The sequence below is a fragment of the Periophthalmus magnuspinnatus genome, chromosome 1 (genome assembly GCF_009829125.3).
Source record: "Periophthalmus magnuspinnatus isolate fPerMag1 chromosome 1, fPerMag1.2.pri, whole genome shotgun sequence".
NCBI lineage: Eukaryota > Metazoa > Chordata > Actinopteri > Gobiiformes > Gobiidae > Periophthalmus > Periophthalmus magnuspinnatus.
In genome coordinates this window covers 29728901-29756370 of record NC_047126.1, presented here as the reverse complement: position 1 = coordinate 29756370, position 27470 = coordinate 29728901, and the positions used below count along the sequence as shown (strand labels likewise).

The 27470-nt window shown below is 41.2% G+C and overlaps 1 protein-coding gene across 6 annotated transcripts in view; it reads left to right on the top strand.

Annotated features, from left to right (window-relative positions):
* The window catches only part of lrba (LPS responsive beige-like anchor protein), a 258545-nt gene that overhangs the window by 190393 nt on the left and 40682 nt on the right, over nt 1-27470 (top strand). For all 6 annotated transcript variants that reach the window (XM_033972966.2, XM_055221266.1, XM_055221265.1 and 3 more), the window contains one exon: nt 23285-23452. In XM_033972966.2, the coding sequence (XP_033828857.1) occupies nt 23285-23452 (168 nt within the window). The remainder of the gene's footprint in view (nt 1-23284; nt 23453-27470) is intronic.

Below are 27470 nucleotides of genomic sequence, written 5' to 3'. Positions count from 1 at the left end.
CAGATTACTTTGCTCTTGCTCAGAAGGTCATAAACACCACATGGATTTATTGTCTCGGATAAGTTGAACCTGAATCATGTGTCATCTTCACTTAGAGGTTGCTCCTTAAAAGATTTGAGTTACGCCAAGGTCAAGACTCAAACGCTCGTGGGTGATTAGGAAAGTATGCGGATCCACAGAGCAAAAGCAACGTATCTCTTTATTCTGGGCCTTTTTTAGGTCTGGGAAAGGTCAGTTAATTGGCAATGTTAATTGTTTTTGGTTAAGATTGTTATTCTTTAATGAAGGTCTATGTGACTGGAGGTTACACAAAGGTTATGTTGAGTATTTTAGATAAGAATGGGCAAAATATTGGTGCTGATATCAGTTTTGTGACATTGAGGGGATGTTTTTCAAATAACATTAGTAAAATGTATGGGCTGATATTTTTGTATTTCTAATGTAAATAGAAGAGCAGCTAGATGTGGTTGTATTGTGACAGTGCAAACATATTAAACATATTATTTAATGTAGAATCAGTTCCAGTATCGATATCACCTGATATTGACACTGATTTGTTGATTTTGGTATCGACTGATATTTTTTGGCGCTACCTGATTCTCTGTGTGCCCTTTTTAAACAGACTAGTCAAAACTGAAATAGAAAAGAGTTTTATGGCTGTAGGTTTACACAAACATGTAAATACATTTTGTTATTATTTTTTCCAAAAGTGAAAAATTAATTAATGATCTTTACTTCAAGTTAAGATAAATAAATGCTAAATATAGGTATCTACAATTATTGGTTACCAGCCACAGCAGTAGGTCACATATGGGACACTGGTATCAGCTAAAAAAAATCAATATCATATCCACATAATTTAATACCAGACAAATGATATTTTTGTCTATTATGTGTGAATATTGATATCAGCTAAAATAAATCCATATTGGACCATCCCTGTTCTGTACCGGTTCTGTTCATTATATTTATGGACAGAATTTCTAGGCGCAGTCAGGGGCCGGAGGGGGCCTGGTTTGGGAACCACAGGATTTCATCTCTGCTGTTTGCAGATGATGTTGTCCTGATGGCTTCTTCGAGCCAGGACCTGCAGCAGGCACTGGGGCGGTTTGCAGCCGAGTGTGAAGCGGCTGGGATGAGAATCAGCTCCTCCAAATCCGAGGCCATGGTTCTCGACCGGAAAAAGGTGGTTTGCTCTCTCCGGGTGGGTGGTGAGTCTCTGCCCCAAGTGGAGGAGTTCAAGTATCTCGGGGTCTTGTTCACATGTGAGGGAAGGATGGAGTGGGAGATTGACAGGCGGATCGGTGCAGCGTCTGCAGTGATGCGGTCGCTGTATCGGTCCGTTGTGGTAAAGAAGGAGCTGAGCCGGAAGGCGAAGCTCTCGATTTACCGGTCAATCTACGTTCCTACCCTCACCTATGGTCATGAGCTTTGGGTAATGACCGAAAGGACAAGATCGCGGATACAAGCGGCTGAAATGGGCTTCCTCCGCAGAGTGGCCGGGCGCACCCTTAGGGATAGGGTGAGGAGCTCGGTCACACGGGAGGAGCTCGGAGTAGAGCCGCTGCTCCTACACGTTGAGAGGAACCAGCTGAGGTGGCTCGGGCATCTGCTCAGGATGCCTCCTGGACGCCTCCCTAGGGAGGTGTTCTGGGCATGTCCCACCGGGAGGAGGCCCCGGGGAAGACCCAGGACACGCTGGAGGGACTATGTCTCTCGGCTGGCCTGGGAACGCCTTGGGGTCCCACCGGAGGAGCTGGAGGACGTGTCCGGGGTGAGGGAAGTCTGGGAGTCCCTGCTTAGACTGCTGCCCCCGCGACCCGGCCCCGGATAAGCGGAAGAAAATGGATGGATGGATGGATGGACCATCCCTAATTTTTGGTATCTCATAATTTAGGCCAAATCGAGGTTTGTTTTATTGTTCAGGAAGCACAGCTGAAAATGTTATTCAATTGGTTGATCTGGCATTTATGTTTTTGATTAATTTATTGAGGATATTTTAATATGACTATAGTCCAGTATTAATAATGATTTCAATAATTTGATTAGTGTTGTCAGACCTACAGTACTTTTAAACAATGCCCATAATGCGTAATCTACTGAAAACTCACACCTGTCAGTTGAGTCATACTGCATTTATACAACCCAACCCTATTACCTGGTATTACTCTATTACGTTGTATCCATAAAGTTATTGTTATCATCCAGTACATGTTTTAATGTGTAGTTGCTCCTACATTACACTAGTCGCGCTGTGTTGAGTGGCGTGTGCCCGTTCATAATGAGGCCTGATGGGTTTGGGTGGGCTCTGTGACCGCTTCACTGCTGTGGTGGGCAATGTTAAACAGCACTGATGTGACCAGGACCCTGTCATTAATCACTCAGCCCTGCGTTTGGCTCTGCAGTCTGGACAAGCTGGATGGGAAGGCACAGGAGACTGTAGTGGCATCTGGTATACACAGAGACTGAGAGATAGTGGACATGTAAGAGAATCAGTACTGTATAATGCAGTGAGTTATGGAACACTAAAGGTGCACTATGCTTGTGTCTGTGGTGGATGTAATTGCTTCTCCTGGATAGTTCTGCCCTGTAATATTTAACATGTCTTACCTATTTATAATTACATGCATTTTGATTGCACAAAAATACCTTCTTACTGTGACCAGGATCGCCTCTCCACAGATTTGACCTGTTATTTGGCCTGGTGTCGTCACCTGCTTTTCTCCATGGAGACAAGTTTAAAGCCATACCACTACAAACATGTTCTGAAATGTGATCAATCAAGTTTAGCACTTAATTTTTCTTCTCTCCAATGTCAGTGCTCCTGGAATATGAACTGCATCATCTTTGCAGATGATATTGTTATTACAGTCATTTCTAGAAAGTTCCCAATTTGAATAAATCCAGCCCTAATGATTATCAAAGTGAAGTCCAATGACATTAGCCTTCCCTTTGTCCAACTCACCTCTGCAGAACCTGATGGTGAGGCCATATGCACAGCAGCTTGACTCTGTGCTTTAGGGTCTAATTGGGACATTGATCCACACACAGCTGAGCCCACTGAACAGGTCCATTACAGAGACAGGAGCTGATAGGTATTTATTTCAATGGTTCACTTTCTTTTAGTTTAATTTTATGCAACTGGAAGTAATTCTGATAAAATAAATAGGGTTATTTTTGGAATTGGTGGTGGTTGTTGTTGTTTTTTTGTTTGTTTTTTTGTTTTTTGAGGATGATGGGAAAAAAAACAACTGGAATATAAACATTACTGGTCCAGTTTTATTTATTGGGTAGGCAAGGGAAGATTTTTTTTGTAAAGCACAACACAAATAGGGCCTCATTCAAAGTGGATGCAGAACAAGAAAGTGTTAAAACTATAACGTTGCGATGTAATTAAACTTTAGGTTGGACATTCCTTTTTATTGCTCCACCAGGCTGTTGTTTACATTGTTGTTCTTCTTAACATAAACTGATATTTTGCACTTTAAAAAGGTATAATTGGCTGGCTAATATGGCTTTTATGAAATATTATATTCCCCCAATATTGCAATAAATATTGTTGAAACTGAAATAATAATAATAATATGGCACCATGTGATTTGGATATCGTTACATTCCTAATTCACACTCAACCAAGTTTTTTTCTCTTTGACCTTGTGCGCTTCCAGTATAGATATGTGGAGCCTGCACAGATGAAAGCCTTCGCCTGGTCGTAGCATAGCGCTGTGTGGGCGGACAGCACTGAGGTGGTGACAGATCACTGGCATTAGCCCTGTCAGCTGGTGACTGTGGCCGGGTCTGCAGAGAGAGGAGCGCGACCAGGGGAAGACTGCTAGCTAATGGGCTGTTTGGCTCTCTTTTAGCTTGTGTGTCGCTAATGGCTCCTGCGCACAAGGCTAGACAGCAGGAGCGGGCACGCAAACACTATAGCGCTAATGCTAACGACGCAGCAGCCTGTCTCCTCTCTGCACTTATGAGCCCGACATGATTAACAGCTAATTAGGGCCCAATCTGGAAAGCCCATTAAAAAGCTCTCACCGTAAAGGATCACGGCGCTGTGCAAAACGGTCGCTTGTTTTTGTTATGAGTGAGTGTCAGTGTCAGCGATGAAAAATAGACCCAGGTATAAACATTATGGCAAGCATTAGCCGGGTTTATAGCGCTGTACATCTGTGGAGGTTCTGCCGCGCGAGTGCTGTCAGTACCATCAGTGTACATGTATTCATAGCTAATCTGTGCCAGCGCAGAATCATTTGGTTATAATCATGACTTAAAATTTCACTGGGTGATTTGAAGCGGCTACAAGTGCTGCAGATATACATGTTTGCACGATGTTTTTCTACCATTGGGTTTATCATTATATAGGACTACGCTATCTATAGTTAGCGGCATGATATAAGACTAAGAATTAAGACTCTGAAAGCCAAATATGATCTAACTGGTACTTGATATGAAAGGTTTAAAAGCAACTGATGTGTGGCATATGTGTGCAAGACATTTTAACCTCTCTTATTGGTAAATCCACCTGTCAATCACGCCCATTGGAACTAATAGCAGATAGATAAGTCCCAGAGAATAAACCAGGTAAAGCTAGGCCTGTCACAATAATTACTATAGCGACTTTTTGTTCAGTATAGGCAAGCTGGAACAATGTGTTCTGAGGCTCAATATTTATCGTGGGTACTTTACCTTAGCAAAATTGGGGGGATATTTGTTATTTTTGCTGTAATACGCTAACATTTGAGCTGTAGAGGGTTGAATAAGTCACTTGTATGGCTAATTGTTGTTATTGTTTATTTTTATCTTGCTGTATTTTACTTGTATCAGACGCATGAAGTAGTTTCAGTGTTATCATTCATCGCAACACATCTCTGTAGCAATATGTTGTTCTTCAAAATATGTTACTGTGACACGCTAGCTTATTTTGCACTACTTCCCACGCTCTTTGAACTGACAGCAGTAGGTTAAAACACATACTTGTGAATACAGTGCACATTGTTACCGTGCTGACATGCCTACAACGTACTCAGAGACTTGCTTGTAAAGACACACTCCCTGTTTCTTGGCCCGTCAAACTGCGCGGTGAAGACAGCGTGGTCTCCTGGCGGCGTGCCACAGAGATCAGGGGCTTCTGTTGTTTTTACCACGGGGTCGCAGGAGAGGTTAAGAACTTGAGCCCTCCTCCGGCAGATAACTACACGTCTCTGTGCACTGTCAGCCTCCCCGACACACTGCGGCGTATGGGAGCGTCTGTTAGCATGAGTGCGTTAGCGGGTTAGCTAGCGTGCGCGCCGCTGTTTACCTGCACTGTCACGGGGCCGGGGCTTTGCTGTAAGCCCCTGATATGTGGCAGTCTAAACCGCAGGCTCTGTATGAAACATGTAAGGAGAGTCTGCTGACATGTGCCGGGTGATTAAGGGCGCTGGTTTACATGCTGGGGTAGATGAGAGGAGGGAAAGAAGAAGACAGCTTGGACGGCTAACTAAAAAGAAAGCTATTGCTAGATCATATTTTTAAGTTTGGTTATGGGTCAGTGCAGCATAATTAAAATCAGGATTATTTGAAAAAGGCTGAAAAAAGCCCTGAAAACCAGTCTCTTATGTTACACTGTTTTCTGATCTGTGTTATAATCTTGTTTCCTCATCAAAAACCACACGTTGTTTCATTCACATGTTTAACGCACAAACCCTGCATATTTAGGCGTATTTCTTCTCTCAAATGAAAAACTCTGTTCAACCTTGTGATGCCATGTGGTAATACAAGATGTGCTCCACTGTGTTTTTAAATTCCATGTACCTTCATTAGAATAATTTGGACACTTTCAGCCTGGAATTGCCAGTTACTGAACTAAAGGAAAAGGTAGCTGTTGGTAGGTAAAGGCAACTTGAAAACTACCATTTCATGACATCACAAGGTGGAACAGAGCATTTTGAGATGTAGGCAGACTAATAACGCAGCTCTACTCAAACAAGTGTGAATGTAACAAGAGTCAATTTTGCATAATATAGGACCTTTAAACCACTTTTTAAAATAATTTATAAGTATTGTTTTGTGTCTTGTATGTTTTAAAGCCACTGCAGATTAGAAGAGTGGGGCGTAGTAGGGCAGAAGCAGCTCCCTTTTGCAGCCCCGCCCACTTTTGCTATAAACTAACTGTGCTTTCTTTGTGGTGGGTTAGGGTTAGGGTTCCAGTTAAGTGGGAATCCTGCTAAAATATGATTTAAATTAGGTTAATTTGCGTAAAATCTTCAACGTTGATGTGCACCAATAAGTCAACACTGCAGCGATTCTCTGGAGGCTTTAAAACAGCTCTGAAGTTAGACCAACACGCTTATTAGAACTTATTTACTGTCAAGATCAGCAGCTCCATGCAAAATAATACAATCTGAATGAGAATGGCAGCATCCATGGCAGCATCCATGGCAACATCAGGAATAAGGTGAATAATTCTGGACAGAATTTAGTTTTATTATTATTTTAGTAATAATTGTAATCACATTACCTGTAGATTAATTCTACTACGTATTCTTTTAAATATCTGCTTCTTCTCTTTAAACATGACAATCAATAATATATTCCCATTACATCCACTTAAAGCCTAAAGACGAGCCTTGTCACAGTTTAGATTTTAACCACAATACGTCTAATTAATGTTTTTCTATTGCGTAAAGTTGGCTTGTTCTAAACATTTAAACTCACTCTGATTGGTTAGATTTGACATATGACAGAAGCTAGCCAATAACGTTTGATAAAAAAGTGGTTAGAAGCATGCACGTATTATTACTTTGTATCACTCACAGTCCATTCCCATAGAACTTATTGTTCTTGTGCCCCGTTTACTTGTTTGGTTCATTTCATTCATCTGTTCACTTGTCTCCACTGACCGACACATGGGCGAGGCACTTGACTGTAGTTTGACTCTTTAAACATCTCCTCAGAGTGTGTTGGATGGGCCACACCAGCAGAGTGATGTACACAAATGTGAAGGCTGGAAGCTGCACACAAGTGGCACACCCTTTTTATATGTGATTTTGGGAGAGTCTGGGGATTTGTCTTTCCAAAGGACTGCATATTAAAACTTTAATCCAGTTTGTAGTCAGTCATGTACTTCATAACTCATGGATAAATTATTTTCAGTACCCAATTTCACCCTCTCAAACTCTACAGAAGGAGAGTTACTGTGGCTGCAGCTTGTTTTTAGCTCTTACAAAATATCAAGACATGAAAATTGAGTGTAGTTGTAGCAATTAACGTATGCTGTGCTAAATTAACCCATAGTAAACTGCTGTATGTTAAGTCAGTTTCTAATATAAACAAGACAATTTAGGTAATATGTTTCGGCAAAATATTATTATGCAGATATATAACAGATACTTGTTATTAGCAGTACTGTGCCAGCTGTTATGGTGACCTCACTGCTTCAGCCAGCTGAGATAACCCTTTCCTTGTATGAGTAACGTGACCTCTGACCTCCCAGCCCCATTTACCCCCTTTATTAGCCTTTGAGAAGGTCCCTGACTGAGGCTTGTCATTCTAATGTGCCGACAGCTTCAAGTTCTCACTCAATAATTTTACCATCAACAAGTCTGTTGTCAAAGTGGATATGATGTTGGGAATTCCTTTGTTGCACTTCACGTACCCACCGACTGTGGGACACATCGGGATCTTTGAGTCAAAGTTGTGAGTCACCAGATGTTTTATTTTATTATTTAGTTAAACACATCTGCTCCTGCTTTTACTCAGACAAACACCAGAAATAACTGTAATAATAACTTCAGAATTCATTACTGCTTTAATATAAAATGAAACCAACTATAAGCTTGTTTAATTAAAATGCCCACACTTCTGAAAGTTTTAAACAATATGAAATATAACAGTACTACAAATGATGATCTTTCTAAATCTTTTGAGTATATAGATCTATGTTTTTCTCCTCCCACATGCACGAGTATGTGATTGCGCGTGTGCACGAATGCGGCCAAACCCCCTCTGCCAAACCAGTAAACCTAGAGGAAACACAGTGTTGCTTTGGAAAATTACGTTTGAAATAATAATAATAATAAAATTCAAGTCAATTCAAGTTCTCTAAACATGTGATTAGTGGTTCACACTCTTCCCACTATTGCATGCTATTTTTGTGTCCTTAAGCGAAGCTCGAGTGGTTACTGCACGTAAATATGACCATCAGCTTTCACCTTTTGACCATTTCTGAATTTATAACGAAGGCCAGCTCTTGCTTGCCTGTTTACTTACTGGAAGTCTCAAGGCTTTGTATGGAAAATCTACAGTCATACAATTGAACCCAAGACATAAGTGGATTCTGCATTTTTCCCACAAACGGCAGACATGATAGCTCTAGTCTCCAGACCACCAGCCAAATCCAGAGATCATGGCTGTTTACATTCACCTCTCATGCAGCCGCGCTCGGACCCGGCTCGGCTATTTCCCACCATGTCTTACTCTCACCGGACGTCCCAGAGGAATCCATGTGTGAGCTGAGGTAAACCACTGCAGGGGCCAGGAGCTAACCGCTAGCTCTGATTGACTGAAATGTGATTGTCGTTTTTAGCTGCTGTACTGGGGCTTTGTGTAAGTGAAGGGTTGTTAGCGTAAGAGAGAGGGGAACAGTGGGAACAGGTTCACTGGAACATTATTCACCACGATGACTCAAATATTTTAACTAAATTATATGCACACATCATCTCATTTTGAGCTTTTTTCCAATATATTTAAACGAGGAGTAAGACGGCATAGTTTATTGCATGTCAAAAAGTCTTGTACCGTCCCTTGAAGTAGCGATATTTAACGTTTGCTAGCACTAACACACAATCTTGTTTTGTTTTTTGCGATGCTATAAATTTGCCCAGTTTGTTTTGCTGACAAGATCAAGTACAGCGGAAATGATTTGGCAAACTCGCATATGTCCTGCATATGTGCTGCAGCTGTACCACTAAGCCACACAGATTTACTTTAGCTATCTCATCAATCCCCATATTATTATACTGTTAATAATCAGATTCATACAAAGTTTCATGAATGCGTTAGTGATTCAGTTAGTGGAGTTTCATATGTGCTGCTGCAAACTTTCCAAATGCCCATTGATATATTCTTCAAAGTATCATAATTAATAATGAATGTGTCCATCTCCCGGTGTATTTATCGTGCGGGGCGGACACAGGCCCGCTCTGTGCTGCTGGTGTCTGGGATGTGGGATGGGAGCTTGTGCGTGGGGCTGGGGGTTATCTGGTTCATGTCTCTGGCCGTTCACTGGAGGAGTATTGTCATGCAGAAGGGCAGGACATGTTTACTGTGCCATCAGTGTTTTACGAGCTGCACCCCTCTCCCCCCTCTCTTTCTCTCCTTCTTTCTCTCCCTCCTTCCCACTCCTCTCTTTCTTTCTTCCTCCCTCTCTTCCTCTCTCTCCCCCTTCCTCTCTCTCTATCCTTTTACGCTCTTTCTTCCTCCCTCTCCCTTTTTCTCGCTATAATTTTTCCCTCTTTCTTCCTCCCTTTCTCCCTCTTTCTCTCTATCCTTTGTCACTCTTTCTTTCTCTCTTTCTCCCTCTTTCTCTCTATCCTTTTTCACTCTATTTCTTTCTCCCTCTCTTTCACTATCTCTCTCTATCCTCCTTCACTATCTTTTGTCCTGCCTCTCTTCCTTTCCTCTCAGTCCCTCTTACTTTCTCTTCCCATCTTTCTCACTGTCTCTCCATCACCACCCCCTCTCTCTCACATTCTCTGCCTTTCCTCTTTAACTCTCTCTCTTCTTTCCTCTCTCCTCCTCTCTCTCTATCCCCTTTCACACTCTCTTTTGTCCTCCCTCTCTTTTCTTTCTCTCTTTTCTCCCACATCTCTCCCTGTCCATCCTTTCACTCTCTCTTTCTTCCTTCCTTTCTCCCTCTCCTCTCTGCTCACTCCCTCTCTTACTTTCTCTTCATACCTTTTCCCTCCCTCTCTTTCTCATTCTTTCTCACTCTGTCACTACCCCCTCGAAGCCTCCTCTTTTCTCTCACAATCTCCCCTTTCCTCTTTCACTCTCTCTCCTCCTTCTCTTTCTCTCACACCCCCCTCTCTCTTTGCCTCTCCCTCCCATTCACCCTCTCCTATCGTCTCCTCTCACTCTTACTCTCTTCCTTCTGTTTCCCTCCCTTCCCTCTCATTCTCACCATCTCCATCACTACCCTCTCTCTCACATTCTCTCTTTTTCCTCTTTCACTCTCTCTCCTTCCTCTCTCTTTGTCTCTGGCTGTCTGTCCCTCCCTTTGACCCTCTCCTCCTCCCCCCCTCCCTCTCTCACACTCTGACATTCTCTCCCTCCTCCGTCCTCCTCCTCTTCTATGACATAATTGAGTGTTGTGATGAGGCTGAGAGATGAGATGATGTGTTACTGCAGACACCCTCACTCAATGATGTTGTCCTTCTCCTCCTTCCTGCTCTCCTCTACACTCTAACTGCTCTCCTCTACACTTGAGCTGCTCTCCTCTACACTCTAGCTGCTCTCCTCTACACTCTAGCTGCTCTCCTCTACACTCTAACTGCTCTCCTCTACGCTTGAGCTGCTCTCCTCTACACTTGAGCTGCTCTCCTCTAGGCTTGAGCTGCTCTCCTCTATACTTGAGCTGCTCTCCTCTACACTCTAACTGCTCTCCTCTACACTCTAGCTGCTCTCCTCTACACTCTAACTGCTCTCCTCTACACTCTAGCTGCTCTCCTCTACACTTGAGCTGCTCTCCTCTACACTTGAGCTGCTCTCCTCTATACTTGAGCTGCTCTCCTCTACGCTTGAGCTGCTCTCCTACGCTTGAGCTGCTCTCCTCTACACTCTAGCTGCTCTCCTCTACGCTTGAGCTGCTCTCCTCTACACTTGAGCTGCTGTCCTCTACGTTTGAGCTGCTGTCCTCTACGCTTGAGCTGCTGTCCTCTACACTTGAGCTGCTCTCCTCTACGCTCGAGCTGCTCTCCTCTACGCTCTAACTGCTCTCCTCTACGCTCGAGCTGCTCTCCTCTACGCTCGAGCTGCTCTCCTCTACGCTCTAACTGCTCTCCTCTACGCTCGAGCTGCTCTCCTCTACGCTTGAGCTGCTCTCCTCTACACTTGAGCTGCTCTCCTCTACGCTCGAGCTGCTCTCCTCTACACTCGAGCTGCTCTCCTCTACACTCGAGCTGCTCTCCTCTACACTCGAGCTGCTCTCCTCTACACTCGAGCTGCTCTCCTCTACACTGTAACTGCTCTCCTCTACACTCTAACTGCTCTCCTCTACACTCTAACTGCCCTCCTGCTCTCCTCTACACTCGAGCTGCTCTCCTCTACACTCGAGCTGCTCTCCTCTACACTGTAACTGCTCTCCTCTACACTCTAGCTGCTCTCCTCTACACTTTGTCCTGTATGCAACTATGACCTTGTTTATGTGATGGTTGTTTGATAGAGACAGTAGAGACATATTGACATCTCTGTACTTTATGGCTAAAGTGTTGCAAATGCATGGGTGTAACTGGGGAGTGAATGGACAGCAAAAAAATGGATTACACCAACTTTAGCAATGTTCAATATTTTGTAATAATACTGTAGCGTTCTGGTGTAAGGAAAAGCGCCAAATTTCTTCTAGTTTGTTTATTTTCTGAGCCCATGGAGTTAGCCCTTCATTTCAGATAAGGCAGTGTCCACCCGTAATCTGACCGAACTGAACAAGTGTCTTCGATGAGCAGCGAAACATCTTCACTCCTACAATGATTTGTCCAGTTGATTGATTTAATTTTGTCTTTTGCCTCTGAACACATGGGCAACTGTAGGCTGTAACCCAGGCCAAAACAAGAGCAAAACAACAGCAGCCTCAACTCACTAGAGCCAGTCTCCAAAACAGACCATGAACTGACCAACAGAAGCTTCACGTCAACTTGTCGCTATAGCAACCAAGTGTCACATACAAAAGCAACTACATTAACAACACATGAACATTTACAAGAACAACAAAGGGAGTCAACTCTGAGCTAAACACAAAATACCAGATCATTACAGTATAATTGCTGTATAAACACTTCCGGTATTACCACATGACATCACAAGGTGGAACAGTGTTTTCTGTTTGAGGAAGAAAATGTGTGAATGAAACAAAACACAACTCCATTTATGTTTTTAATGAGGAAAAAAGGAGTTGTGTTTTGTTTCATTCTCACATGTTTAGCGCACAAATCCTGCATATTTAGGCTAAGTTCTTCTCTCAGACAGAAAACACTCTGTTCCACTTTGTGATGTCATCGTGGTAATACAGGAAGTGCTCTTAAGTGCTTTTAAACTCCACACACCTTCACTAGGATCATTTGGATATTTTCAGCCCTGGAATTGCCGGTCTCTAGGGAAGTAAAAGCAAAAGGTTCCACTTCATGACAGCACAAGGTGGAGCATTTTGGAGATGTACAGACTAATAATAAGGGATTACTGAAATGTGTGTGAATAAAACAAAACACAACTCCACGTATGTTTTTTTTGAGGCAACACCATTACAATTTGGCTTAAAGCTCACAAGAATTTACGTAATACAGCACTTTTAAAAGCTGTACATCCCCTCATACTGTACTACTCATGATTACAGCTATTATTTGTAATTGTATCGAAACTCCCAAATCCATTAGCGTCCATTGCTTCCCATTCTTCCCTGTCTAGTTCTGGTTCTCACACTAACCTCTCACTAACTCCACTTGAGCTGATCAGTCCACTCATTTGTCCTAATCATGCCTCGTCTGCTCTCCTCTGCAGTCGGGAGCCAGGTCCGTATAATCACGTTGGAAGAGGCTACGCTAACAGCTATCCAAATACGCCCCAGCCCAGCCCCTGTCCTGGCCCTCAGCAGACGGCTCAGTGCTGCACGGGCGTCACTGTGGTCATTACAGACTTGGGGCTGTTAGTGCTTTTTAATGTGTTTCTTATGTCTTTGTGGTGTTGCATAATTTCATTACAGGTTTTCATGTTTTTCTAATTATGCCTTGGTTTGGTGGATAGTACCTGTGGTAAATATTTGTCATAGTTTTACATCAGGCAAGTGTCAGTTTGTGAAGAAAAGTTGAAAATAAAAAGTTAGAAAATACAGTAGTAGGGAGTGCCTTTACGACAACTACTGCTACTACTACCACTACTGCTACTGCTATGGTAGTAGTAGTAGTAGTAGTACATACCTGGTGTTGTGTTTTCATTCACACACAAACCTTCATATTTAAGATGAGTTCTTCTCTCAGACTGAAAACATTCTGTTCTGTCATGTGGTAATACAGGAAGTGCTCCACTGTTTTTAAACTCCATACACTAGAATCATTTGGTTAATTTCAGTCCTAGAACTGCCAATCTCCACTGAACTAAAGGGAAAAGGTAGGTAGGTAGTGACATCACAAGGTGGAACAGAGCATTTTGAGCTTTGGAGATGTAGACAGACTAATAATAATAATAATAAAAAATAAAAAATCTCTCTCTCTCTCTCTCTCTCTCTCTCTCTGTCTCTGTCTCATTCCTTTCTTGTCTCTCTCTGTGTCTCTGTCTCTCTCTCATTCCTTTCTTGTCTCTATCTGTGTCTCTGTCTCTCTCTCTTATTCCTTCCTTTTCTATCTCTCTCTTTATACCTCTCTCATTCCTTCCTTGTCTCTCTCTCTCTCTCTCATTTCTTCCTTGTCTCCCTCTGTGTCTTCCTGTCTCTCTTTCTCTTATTCTTTCTCTCTAATTCATTCCTTCACTCTCTCTGTGTGTCTCTCTCCTTGTGCCCTTGTCTCTCTCTCGCTCTCTGTTTGTCTCTCTATTGCTCTGTCTCTCATATTTCTTCCTTTTCTCTCACTTTCTCTCTCTCTCTCATTCATTCTCTCTCTAATTTATTCCTTCTCTCTCATTCCTTCCTTATCTTTCTCTGTCTCTCTGTGCATCTCTCTCCTTGTGTCCGTGTCTCTCCCTCTTGCTCTCTCTCTCTCTCCTTGTGTCCTCGTCTCTGTCTCTCTCGCTGTCTTTGTCTCTCATATTTCTTCCTTTTCACCGTCTCTCTTTCACTGTCTCTCTCTCTGTCTCTCTCTCTCTTTGTCTCTCTCTCTGCCTCTCTCTCTGTGTCTCTTTCTGTCTCTCTCTTATTTCTTTCTTCTCTCTCTCCTGCTGTCTCTCTCTCTCTCTGAATTTGTGTCTCCCTGTCTCTCTCTCTTTCAGTCTCTCATATTTCTTCCTTGTCTCTCTCTCTTTGTCTCTTTGTCTCTCTCTCTCTCTGTCTCATATTTCTTTCTTCTCTCTTTCTCTCTTTCTCTCTTTCAGACCAGTACACACTGTGCCTGTAATCTGCCCAGTTTGATGCAGCAGTGTCTGTGGCCCTTGACTCAATCACACATGTTTACTGTATTGTGTGCCCTGTAAATTGCACCACTTAGCCCACTTTGGCAGTCTTCACTCGGTCTACACTGAGCCTGCGCTGGGCCTACACTCTGTCACTTGTCTGACTAGGACCAAATCCACCATGACATGTTTGTTTTGGGAGATACGTTGCCAATCATACTGCTCCTTCTCACCATATAACTTGATATTGTTGCTTTTCAAGTGGGGCGAGCGAGGATAATGACAGAGATGGGAGGAGAGGGAGCGAGCTGGAGTTTCTGGTTCCACTTGGCAGAGGGTAGACTCGGTGACCCATGGCTACGGCCTACACACTGGTGACCTGGCTAATGAGAGGGGAGGGGCTAAGAACTGCCAATCAGACGGACGTACAGGGTGGAGTATGTTTACAATGCAGGGAAAGTGATGGACTGGATTATATGCCACATTCATTCATTGACCTTTTAGCATTTAAATGTGTTGTAAATGCATCATTAAAAATCTAAATTATTTTCTTTGGATCAATATAAGTGAATTCAATAGAAAAGAGTGACAATACAGTGGGTCATTGGGTGGATGCCTTACAGATTACAATATACAGTGTATTTTGTAGTATCGAAGAACTTTGTGTTTGTGATTTATTGAAGCAATCAAAACATATCTTTATATTTTAACTGTCTAAAAAGCCTTACCATTTAAACTGGCTGCTGGCTGATCTCTTATCTCATCTACGTCGCTCCAGAGGCCTGTGTAAATGTAGCTTTAAAGAGAACGGAGGAAATGGTTTGTTAGCTCAGTGACAGCTTCAAGGATCTCATTCCTTACGTCAGCTGTTGCGCTTTCCATCCTTCCCGCCATGTTGGGGGCCCTTCTCTCTCTCTCACTCTGTCTGTCTCTCTCTCTCTCTGTCTCGTTCTCTCTATCTTGTTCTCTCTATCTCTGCCTCTTTCATTTTTTTTCTCTCTCTCTCTGCCTCTCTCTGTCTGCTTCTCTGTCTCTTGCCCTCTCTCTCTTTCTCATTCCTTACTTGTCTCTCTCTCCATCTTTGTTTCTGTCTCTCTCTCTTTTTGTTTCTCTCCCTGTCTTGCTCCCTCTCTCTCTCTCATTCCTTATCTCTTTCTCTTCCTCTCTCTCTCTCTCTCTCTGACTCTGTCTCAATCTTGCTCTCTCTCTCTCTCTGTCTTTCATTGCTTCTCTCTGTCTCTCCTTCATTATCTCTGTCTCTCTCTCATTCATTCTCTCTCTCTGTCTCTCACATTCCTTCTCTTATCTCTATCCCCCCTCTCTCTCTCATTCCTTCTCTCTCTGTCTCCCTCCCTCTCTCTCTCATTCCTTCTCTATCTCTGTCTCTCCCCCCTCTCTCTCATTCCTTTTCTCTCTCTGTCTCTCTTATTTCTTCTCTCTCTCTCTCTCTCATTCCTTCTCTCTCCCTGTCTCTCATTCCTTCTCTATCTCTGTCTCTCTCTCTCGCTTGTCTTCCCTCTCTCTGTCTCTTTCTCTCTCTTGTCTTCCCTCTCTCTGTCTCTCTCTCCTCCTCTCTCTCTGCTGTCTATGGGGTCTTCTCTGTCCTGTTTCAGTGACAATGGGCTTCTCATTTGCAGGCAGCTAATAAGTCCTTTAATCAGAGCGCTTGTCAACCTGAGGCACAGCACTTCTGGAGGATCAGATGACTGGAGAACATGCAGCAGAGAGAAAGGAGAGAAAGAAAGACAGAGAGACAGAGAGGGAGGGAGAGAGGGCGAAAGAGAGAGACTCCAAACCCAAACAAAAGCAGTCTTCACGTGGGTCCTGGAGAACTTTGAGCTTGTTACTTTACTTAATTTTATTATTTATATGTATTTTTAAAAATGTGTTTCATTATAATTTTATGTGTCTCTGCAATAATTAAATATTTAAGGTATAACTATTTTTAAATATATTTCATATTTTCTTGTTTCTATCCAAATTTTCAGTTTAAAATCCTTCTGGCCTTTTGCCTTTCTCTTTTTTATGCTAATTCCTTTGTTCATACTGGTTACATATTGTTGATTATCTGACATTTAAAGGTGTATTATGTAACCTTTCTAGTGGATAGTCCGCCACCTAAGTGTGTATGGAGATGTTTGTTTTGCTTTGACATGCAGTATGACATTTATGTGTCACTATCAGCTCAAGTTACAGGTCAGATCTGTGGAGAGGCGCTGCTCACAGTAAAAATGCATGTTTTTCAAAGCATTTCTGAGCATATGCAATTGAATTAATGCAAAAAAGCTCTACAGCTCTTTGTTGTGATGATGTTTACAAAAGATGGTGGACTGGTTTCTTTTATTACGTTATTTTAGATGAATATTACAATTTAAAATGTACAAAATATAACATAATGATCCACGGGTGTCAGAGATTATAACTATATAGCAGACTCAAACACGTTTTAAATATGTGAATGCTTATGTCATAACGAAAAAGAACATCTACACAAGTCAACTTTTTCCCAGCTGTACACTTCAGAATACCACCCCTTGACTTATTATGTTTTGTGTTTACTTTTCGGATTCCTCTTGCCATTTTTATAGAAGGTAGATCATCAAGGCACACAAGCCAGTAGAGCCGTGGTTCCAGATGGATGCTAATGCGATTGACTATTCCAGCTTGAAAAATGCACAGTAATCATAACATCTCCCATCCACATATTGTGTCAATCTAATCCCCGTAAGTTAATTAGCTTCAACTGTGGTCTGTGCCATATTTTCACTGCTGCGTTGCCGAGTGCGGTTCTCCCAGGATGTTTTGATGGGCCCGCTTCGAAACAGCCACTTTAGTGTATACAGACCTGACAACCTGTTTTGCTTTTTCATCCGTAATCGATACATGGGAAAACAATTGTGCGCTGACAACACTTTTACACATGTGCGTTTGATTACACGCCCACACCACGGCACCGCGACGCACACACACGTACACACACGCGCGCTTCTAAAGTCACACACCATGCAAATGAGTGGATTGATTTGTTAAGTGGCGTTTTAACATCCTTACAGACAGCTCTCTATAAGTCCTTAAAAGGTTTTCTTGAGGGAAGGAGGAAAGCGCTCAGTGTCACCTCGTTAAGGCTTCCAGCGGCGTAAAAAAAGCAGAGCCGCAGGCCGCAACAGGCTCCCAAGCACCCAAGCACCCATAGGTCTGCAGTGCGCTCTACAAAGCCGGACGACATGGGAAAATGTGCCCAGCAGACAAATGGGTTCAACTGAAACCATAAGGTATAGCGTTTATATTTGACTCGTGTAGGGTTATGTATCCAGGCAACATTTCACTGTATGTTTAAAAAAAAAAGATATATCAGAAAAAGGAATAATTTCACAAATGCTGGGTTTCAGATGACATCACAACACTATAGTCCAGTAATATTTAATACAGATGGGGCACCTAAAATGAATACTGTTAAAATGCAGGTTTTTGTTCTAACAAATTGAGTTCTTGGGTCTAGTTTTTAACAGAAATGATCAAGTTTAACATTTGAGTATTTACATTTTGGACATTTCATGAAAAAATACAATGTAATCAATAGGGAAATATGGCTCTTGCCCCCATCTGTGATTATGACACCATCACATTCTACAATCTGTAAACCACCAATTGGCGATTTGGAGATGGACAAAATTTGAAGACCATTTGTATTGTTTAAAAATGAATTGTTAAAAAGGCTGCAGCAACAGCAGATAAAACATAAAAACAGAAATCTTGCAGTGTAATCTCGGAGCATCAAGTGATAATTTATGGTTAATTTATGATTAATTCTACAGTCATTTCAGTTTTGATAAACCATACCAAAATGTTTACAGGCACATTTGCGAGAAATTGCCGTCATATTTATTTTATTTATTTATTTTGGATTTTCTTTTGACATAATCATCTCTTCTTCAGTAGGTCCTTAATATTGTCTGAATGTCCTTGTTGTTAGATAGTCGTCAATAGCACCCACATATAGCACCTACTTTTTTTCCCCATTAACTCAGAAGGTTATACAGCTACAACGCAATAAAAAATGTAAGCTGGTATACGATTTAAAACACCAGCAGAAAATTACACAACATTTATTTAACCATACAAGTTTCAATGGGAATCCTAAATCTTTTTCAGGAGAGTTTTGGCCCCAGAAAGAACTCTATTGTACATAGGGTACCTGTATATCCATGCAGATACCTATGCAGGGAGGACATGTAATCTCCACACAGAAACACTCTATCTGGTCTGGGAATCCTGAACCTTCTTGTTGTGTGGCAGGACTGCTGACCACTGTGGCACCGTGCTGCCCAACCATTTTCATTCTGTGACACATCTGTCGTCCAGCAACTTGACCCCTGGAATCATAATGGGCACAGCAGGTTCAAATTATTAATGACACTGTTTTGTCTCTGTGACCCTTGTAGTTAGCGACACTAATATTCCACTAATACTCCACTGATACTCCACTAATATTCCGAATAACTCTAACAACTTGTCACTTTCATTGAAACTATCTGAACATGTTGACCAGTTTAGAACATAAATTCCTCCATGCAAAGTGTTAGAAAAACCGGCCCATAACACTGAGTACATCTGTTAGCACGGGTCATTGACAGAGTGTGCGGAGCAGATGTGTTGTGGTCCCTCACGTCAGACCTCGGAGGAGGCAGAGGAGCAGAAGGTTGCTGCAGATTCCTGAGGAGGCATCTTCAGGAGGGGCACAGTGTATTATTGATGGGCCAATTAGCAGCCAGTGTGTGTGTCATCCCATCCACCGGGGACGCTTTGATAATTAATGAATAATTTAGCATGCCTTTATGTAAATGCTGATAGGGGGTAGAAGTCACAGGGATCCCACACTTCCATTGTTGTGCATGTGATGGAATACACCTTAGAAGCACAGGGGTAGACTCTTTGTTGTGCTGGGAGATCTGTTTCAGATGGCAACAATAACGGAGAATATTGTTGTAAAGAAGGGCATCCAGTATAAAAAGGTGCCAAATTAACATGGTGGAATGGAGTTTAGTGTTTTCTCATAATATTTCCTTCCAATGGAGCTATAATATAATATAACCTTGAATGGCAAGATGGATTCTCGCAATATTTGTGCATTCACAAACTCAGGAAAATCCATCTTGGCCCTGCTGGTTAATCGAGCAGACCAATCAGAGAGCAGCATGGGGCCATGTGTGAAACCCAAAAGCCAAGCGCCCAAACGAAGCAAAACAAACATGGCGACGCTGCCAAACGTACTTCATCCTATTTTAGTGTCAACACAATAGATGATTTTGTTTGTGAAAAACGTGCAGAAGGTCAGAGCTTATGCATCTGTGAACAGAACAGATGTCTGTGCTTTTCTCTCAACTGGATATAACCAAAGTTTAACTTTTCTGCTTGTTTCGCTGTTCTGACGCTTCGACCACTCAGACTCAAATAATCATGACATTCCACTTTTTTCTGATCGCTTTCATCAAGTGCCATCCCAGATTGATAATGTTTAAGACCCAGTTCAGAGTGTTATGCTACACACCTCAGTCTGAGCCAGGTTAGTTCTAATATACTACCAATAATAATGCTTTAAACTTGTAATGTGGTTCACAGGCTTATCAAAGCCTCTCAAATTGCTACACTGTAGTTACTATCCATTCACTCCATACTCCATACTCCACACTCCAAAAATTAGGCTGCCAATCTGTGCCATCGGCCGCATTATAATACGGAGGAAAGTTTAGAAGGACATTATCAGAAAACCGAATATGACAACATAGAATTTTAGTAATAATATAGTTTTGAGAGCTTTTTGATATATTTTCATATTTCCTCATCAAATCTAAATATTCTGGGTTTTCTATACCTGCCTTATCAGTCTGAGCATACTTTTACACACTAGATGTATAGGTTCTTAACCCTGTTCTAAATCCAATATTACATGTAATTTTCCACACAAAAGGTCATTGGATATTCACTTCCAATAACATGGGTTCTCTTTGTTCCTCGGGCTGATTGACATGAGATTGTGGTTCACATTAACAGCCCATCAAATGTAGCTTTAGTTTTAAGGTGCAGGATGCAAAGGTCAGACCTCATGCATAATAAACTGCTCTCCATACACAGACACACATCACTGAACTATTGAAATGAGCTGGGTCCCCGGCCTTATAACGCTACATTAATATAAAGGATTGCTCTGTGACACAGTGGAACATAGTGGTGTCAGGAAGAAAGATGGACGTGCACTTAATAACAGACGACTATGGGGCCGAGTCTTTGTAATAAAGTGTTAAGGTTGTTTTAACATTACAATATTCTGCATTGGTCTTTGTTTGGTTATGGTTATATAGGTTAATGACTGGTTATTACCAATAATAAGATGTGCTGACCTATAACAATGTGCGTATTACAAACATTTAAACATCAAATAGTTGTTTATGTAAGTGTGATCAACAACAAGGTTTTGCCCATGGGACCTAGAAGCAAGGTATGTCTATCAGTTAAGATTTATTCCTATCCAGGTCTCAAAACACAAATCCTATAGTCTGGGGGTAAATGCTCTATAGATTAAGCCCCAACCACACCCTAAATTTTTACAAAGAGAGCAGTTATCTTCTAATTACTAAATATTTGATCTAGATGAAGTTGTAAATGAGGGGAAACTACTTATAACATGGTCAAAATCCCTGAAAAGTCAGTTTTGCATAATAGGTCTGTTTAAATCTCTTTCAAGCTATTTGTAACATTACACTGTCATCACTGTTAACTCACTATAACTAGAACCAGTCCATATCAAACACCAGACATCATATCCACTCCGTATTATCGTGCACACTTAAATGTTTATGTAGCATCATCACAGCACAGCCGCGCTCCGCCTGCTCCTCGGCCCCTGATTGAAAGTTGTAATTAGACAAGTGGGGAAGAATTAGACGCCGAACGAGCTGTCAGAAAGTCACATTTACGTGAAGGATGCCCCACTCCGCGCCGTAAAATAGCTAAATGATATAAATTGCCGTTTAAGTGTAGCGCAGGCTAATGTTTTGTTGCAAATTAATGTGACACAAGGCAGCAATGACAATCAGGGGCTGGCTCATTCTAATTTGGCCGTGTTTAGAGGGCTTTTGTGACCAGACAGCTTTACACAAATTAACACAATCGCCTGTTTTTTATGAGGAAACCATAAATGTTTTTTCCCCTGCTTTACCGGCTAATGAGGGGAGAAAACGGCTTCTGTCTCCGTGTTATGGTAATGGCAAAAGAGCAACGCCTCTGACATTTTTGTCCCTACAGTCGAGAACAAAGACCAGCTAAAACAACTCCCTGAAAGAAACGACTTGATCACTGGAATGTTTTGTTGAGCAGTTATGGATTTAATGTTGTTCTGTAGGGTTACTCAAGCTATTAAGTGTTCCCTAAGGACTAGTGCGGTCAAGTGTTGAAAATCAGATACTAATTGATTCTAAAACTAGTATCGAAACTGGATATCGATTTGAGCAGGTATCTATACTATCATATTCACAGGACAGAAATGAACCTTTCCTGAATAGCTTTAGAATGATCTTGAGCTGTGTCAGAACAAGTTTAATTTCATTTATTTTGTTCTTGAAAGTGAAATTTCAGCAGAATTCATAACATTAAAATCTACAAAAACTGGGGGATAGCACAGATATAAGGCCACATGGTAACATAAAAGAAAATACTGTGATTTAAAGGTCTTATATTACACAAAATTGACTCCTGTGAGCTTTACGCCATGTTATAATTTTTGTACTTCATCATAAACATCCTTGGAGTTGTGTTTTGTTTCATTCACATGTTTGAGTAACCCTTTATTATTAGTCTGTCTACATCTCCAAAGCTCAAAATGCACCTTGTGATGTCATGTAGCTCCTTTTACCATTAGTTCAGTGGAGATTTCAGGGCTGAAATCATCCAAATGATTCTAGTGAAAGGTCTATGGAGTTTAAAAACACAGTGGAGCACTTCCTGTATTACCACATGACATAACAAGGTGGAACAGAGTGTTTTTGTTTGTTAAAAATCTGTAAATGGAGCAAAAGACAACTCTGGGTATGTTTTTGATGAGGAAACATGATAACAGATCAAAAATAGTGCAATATAGGCCCTTTATGTTGAAAATGACATTATATTGTCTATCATGTGTTATTGAGTATCGAGTGTCATCCTTAGTATCGAGATCGAGTATGAAATTTTAGTATCATGACAATACTACTAAGGAGAGTATCTCTGAGGATATTGGTGGAAACTGCTGTGAAATAAAGCCTATTGCGACCGCCTTTTGTGTTTTATTTGAAATGGACTAAATCCGTTACATCTGTTGACATTTCACTTCTAGATTTTCTTTTAGCTTTCGCCATTTTATAATGTTTATAATCAATCAAAAATGCATTTTTTTTATGCATGCTCCCCTCAGCTTGTCATAATCCATGAAGCTTCTCTGTGTTTTTAAAGTCCATACACTTTCAACAGACTTTTCCTGCACGTGCTCAAATAACCCACCACAACACACAGTTTAGCAATACTGACAAAAGCTGCCGTTGCTTTAGCAGCTTTATAGACACATTTCATGCCAACTTAAAGCCACTGTGTAACTTTCTAGACATTTTATTTTATTTTTGTTTGTGTTTATTGCACTGAAAAATGTAGAATAACATGCGTCCTTACGGAGAACGGGCTTGCATCTCCACAAACCTGACCTCCTCCTACTTTTTTCCATAGAAATGTTGGTCCTTTGGCGATAATCTTCCATTTAAATCTCCATGGAGAAGATTCCCAGGAATGGTTTTAACTATTTATTTCTATAGAAACATGCAGGTGACAAGCCAAGTCCAGAAAGTTACATACTGTACGTTTAACAACAGAAAACAAACACTAAGATGTCTGTATTAGTTCAAAGAGTCTGAATATTGCATTATTTAAGATAATTGTGTAATTTTGGATCATTTCTTATGTGTTTTAGGCCTTGGAGAGTGAGTTTGTGTCGTGCCAGCTTCACCAGTGGATCGATTTGATTTTCGGGTACAAACAGCAGGGGCCCGAAGCAGCTAGAGCGCTCAACGTGTTCTACTACCTGACATATGAAGGAGCAGTCAACCTTAGCTCCATCAGTGACCCCATACTCCGAGAGGTAAGGACGAACACGGTCTAGCTAAACATTACAACTCCTGAAACATCTGGAAACTAGAAACCAAAGATTACATCAACAAACTCTTCAAATCCAGATTTCACTTTCTGATAGATACATTAGAATTTCACTTTATATTTGCAGAAGCTGTTCATATTTTAAATTCAAAGCTGTGTACCAATTCAAGAAGCTAAACTAAAATGTAAAGACCAATGGGTAATTTGCTCTATGCACATTAGCACCTGGAAACCTCACTGTTAGCATCACTACTTCCTGTCCACTTTATTTTATAGATTTTGCAGATTCACTCTAAAATAATTAAATATTTAAAGATCAGGCTGCGGACTGGGAGCTGCGGGTGGGTCAGGGGTCAGAGGTTAGGGGGTTGGGGTCAGGCAGTGGACAGGGAGCTGTGCAATGCTAACGCTAATACTAATTTTGAAGCATAATAAGTATTAAAACAACACCACAAACTGAAGTATTCTACATATAAAATAACTGAGTAGTCTTTATTTTGAATTATTTGAATTTTGTTGTTGAGTTTTGTTGAAAGTTGTTTATTTTATGTTTTCCAATTTTAATAATAGTGACTGTTAGCTTTGAGACACTGTGAGCTAGTTAGCATGCTACTGTGCACAGAGCCTTTAAGATACATCTTTAAGGCACAAAAAAAAAAAGGATTGTTTATTTTTATGTATAAGAATAGAAAAAACTAAGCTTGCGTTCCTTTTCATATAAATTAGGCCTAGTCTAGCTCTAAAAAAATAGGAATTATACCGCAGCCTCCACATTGTGCATAGTAATATCTATTCAATACAACAGCTGTAGTTGCCCTTCCCACCGCATTCTTAGCCCATTCAACTTGATTTGCTGAGTCAGCCGTTGCATCATATTACCGTAAGTACCTTCACCAAGAGGGCTCTCAAATGAACCCTTAATATGAGCACATTACACAAACACGCTTCTGGGTGAGCGACACTAGTGATGCCATTAAGGTTCAATTGGACGTTTGTATGGTACAGGAGAGCCGCGCGAACAATACACGGACAGTTTGTGCTGAGCTCGGCCTTTCTCCCTGTGTGATGCCTCTGGAAGCACTCGCCATGTTCCACTTTAGCGCCTTAAAGCCTCCTCCTCGCCGCTGCATTCATTATTCATGCCCCTCACTTTGAACTGCTGCCGTGCCCCAAAGCTAGCAGGCAGTAACAGCGCTAGAACAACAGTGGTACACAGGCGCACATATAATGTACTCAGATTGTTAGCCGTTTTTTTCGCTTTTTTGACATTTGACTTGTCATCAATTTGTAGTTTTTCCTTCAATGTTACTCAGTATTTTCGCATTTATACTGTAAATTAGAGACTGACCGATCGATGTGGGGTTTTTTCATGGCCGATGCCTATAACGATTCAATCCAGAGTAACCAATCGTTGATAAACTCTACCCGTATTTTTTATTTATTTTTTATTATTTTCCTTAAATTATGTCACTTAAATTTACTACAAACTCCCTCCAAACCCATTTTACCACAAACCTTTAAGAGAGCAGTGTATCACATTTACTGCAAAATATCGGCCTGTGCTGAAGATTTAAGGCCAATAGCCCATACCCTAAAAAGTCCAAATATCGGCCTGATATCGGTCCATCTCTACTGTAAATTTACTTGTCTGAATGTAAATCTTACACTATAACGTAGCTGTACAGAAAATCCACAAATCTTAAATCTACTATGATATCTTAGTATGGCTTTATATCAGGAGTCTCAAACTCGCGGCCCGGGGGACAATTGTGGTCCCTGAGATGATATTTTGTGGCCTGCAGGACAATATGAAAGTTTAATGTTAGTGTGGCGTTACCATGTTGCGTGTTGAAGGTTCCGCCAAATCCGTAAAAACCCCAAACACACGTGTCACTCGCGCTGTGTACCCCCGTCACAAAAGATTCAACAAATAACCATGTATATCCATAAAATCCACAAGAATTGGCATATTTCTTCATATATGTTGAAAACAGTGATGACGTCTGAGAAGATTTTAACAAAGCTTTTTTTCTGGAATACCTCATGCAGCCCAGCTTCACCCTGACCTACTATGGCCCCAAGATAATTTGAGTTTGAGACCCAACCCCTGTTTGTATTGTGTGTTCAAACAATAGTACTACATTTTGAGCGAAAATTCTCTTTCTCAACATGAAATGGGAAATGTGACTTAAAAAATTTATATCGACAGTTGACCCAAAATTTTATTGAATATGGTTTGCGCTCACTTTTGTCCAGATGTAGTAGTCCTCACATAGACCTGGTTTAGTTCTGTTTTAGACCTGGTCAAGTCCTACACCAGTCCAGGTTTTGTTCCATTTGTGAAAGCACCTACATTTTGTTAAATAACACATATTGTGCTTGTGCCTCCTGGATAGTTTTAATCTACAACACCCGCGGATCATAATGCTATAATTTGGACATTTTAAATCACAATATTGATCTAAAACGACTTAATAAAATAAACAGATCCGCTGACTTCTGTGTTAGAAAACTGCGGTGCCCAATGGGAGATGATGTTGCCGTAAACATGATCACAACAAGGACTGTGCAGTTGTCGGAACCTCTGATGGACTGCTGCAGAAATGTTTCCATATCATTGATTAAGGAAATAAAATTGGAGAAGGATAAGTGCGGAGCAGTGGGTATATGCCAGTAGTGGTGAAAACTGGGATTAATCAGTGCAATAACATCGTGAGTATAAAGATTACTCATACATGCATGAATCACGCTAAATACAACTTGGTTAAAAGCTCAAAAAAGTCAATTTTGCGTAATAGGCCAGCTTTAAATGTAGATATATTCCAAGGGACTTTTATCTTTACCACAAGAAGGATCAAAAAGCTCCACACTGCACGTTTTAAATAATATTACAAGCACGCATGTTGTAATCCATGCTAATTTGTTTCTTCTACACGAGTGAAATTAAATTAGCAACTTCGATGATAAATATTGTTTTGCTTACATACCTCTATAACCAAAGCCGTGTTATGAGTCCACCACATTATTTACTCTAAAGTCCGTGTGACGTTTGAGTCTAAATGGAGATGAGCTGGTGCGCTTCTGTACGTGCCCTTCATGCTCAGTGACTGCAGTGCCTCTCGCAGCCTACAACATCTTGATTTATCACCTTGTCCGCCCCTAATTCCCACCCAGATGTGCTTTGGCCTTTAGCTACCACAAACACACACACATACGCGCATGCTAACAAACAGCTAGCGTCATTACCTAGCCACCCCGCTCATCTTCTCATCCCCGTCCCCATTAGCCATTGTTCTGCTTAATGATCAAATTCAATCAGCGCTTTCTGTGCCAAAGACTACAGAGGATGGATGTGAGTGGTCGTGGAGTTTTTGGAGGTTAGTATATTTCAGAGGGCAAGAGGTAAGTTAAGTATTTGCCCGCTATCCATAGGGTTGCCAGTTCAAACCTTACTTCAGCATGTGTTGTTGTGTCTTCTTGGGTAGATCATTTGCCCACAGTTTTTACTCTAATCTTCGCTTATACTCGTATCTGCACATGTACACAAGGCATAGATGGTTATTGTGTTTGTGCCCATTGGTAAAACTTTCAGAGAGCAACACACGAACATTAGCTGAGTCTTAATTAAACCGTTTCAATCTATTTTTGACAACTGGCCACTACGAGGTTCCCTCTCGCTTTAAGCTCAAAGCAACTTTAAACCAGAATATGAAAGATATCGTAAATTAAAAGGGTCATACTTAGCAAAACAAACGTTCAACCATGATATACTTCACCACGCTCCAAATATCCCCGTTTGCACCCTCCCGTGCACACCCACTGGCCTGTACTTATTTCATATTTAGATTTTTTTCTTTAACTGTGATCCAGGATTAATTAAACTGCTCACTACCAGATTCTGAATCTATTCATAGGCAGGGCTGACTTGTTTTAGACCAATTGTGATTTAAAATGTCCAAAATATACAATAATGATCCATGGGGGTTGTAGACCACTATAAAACA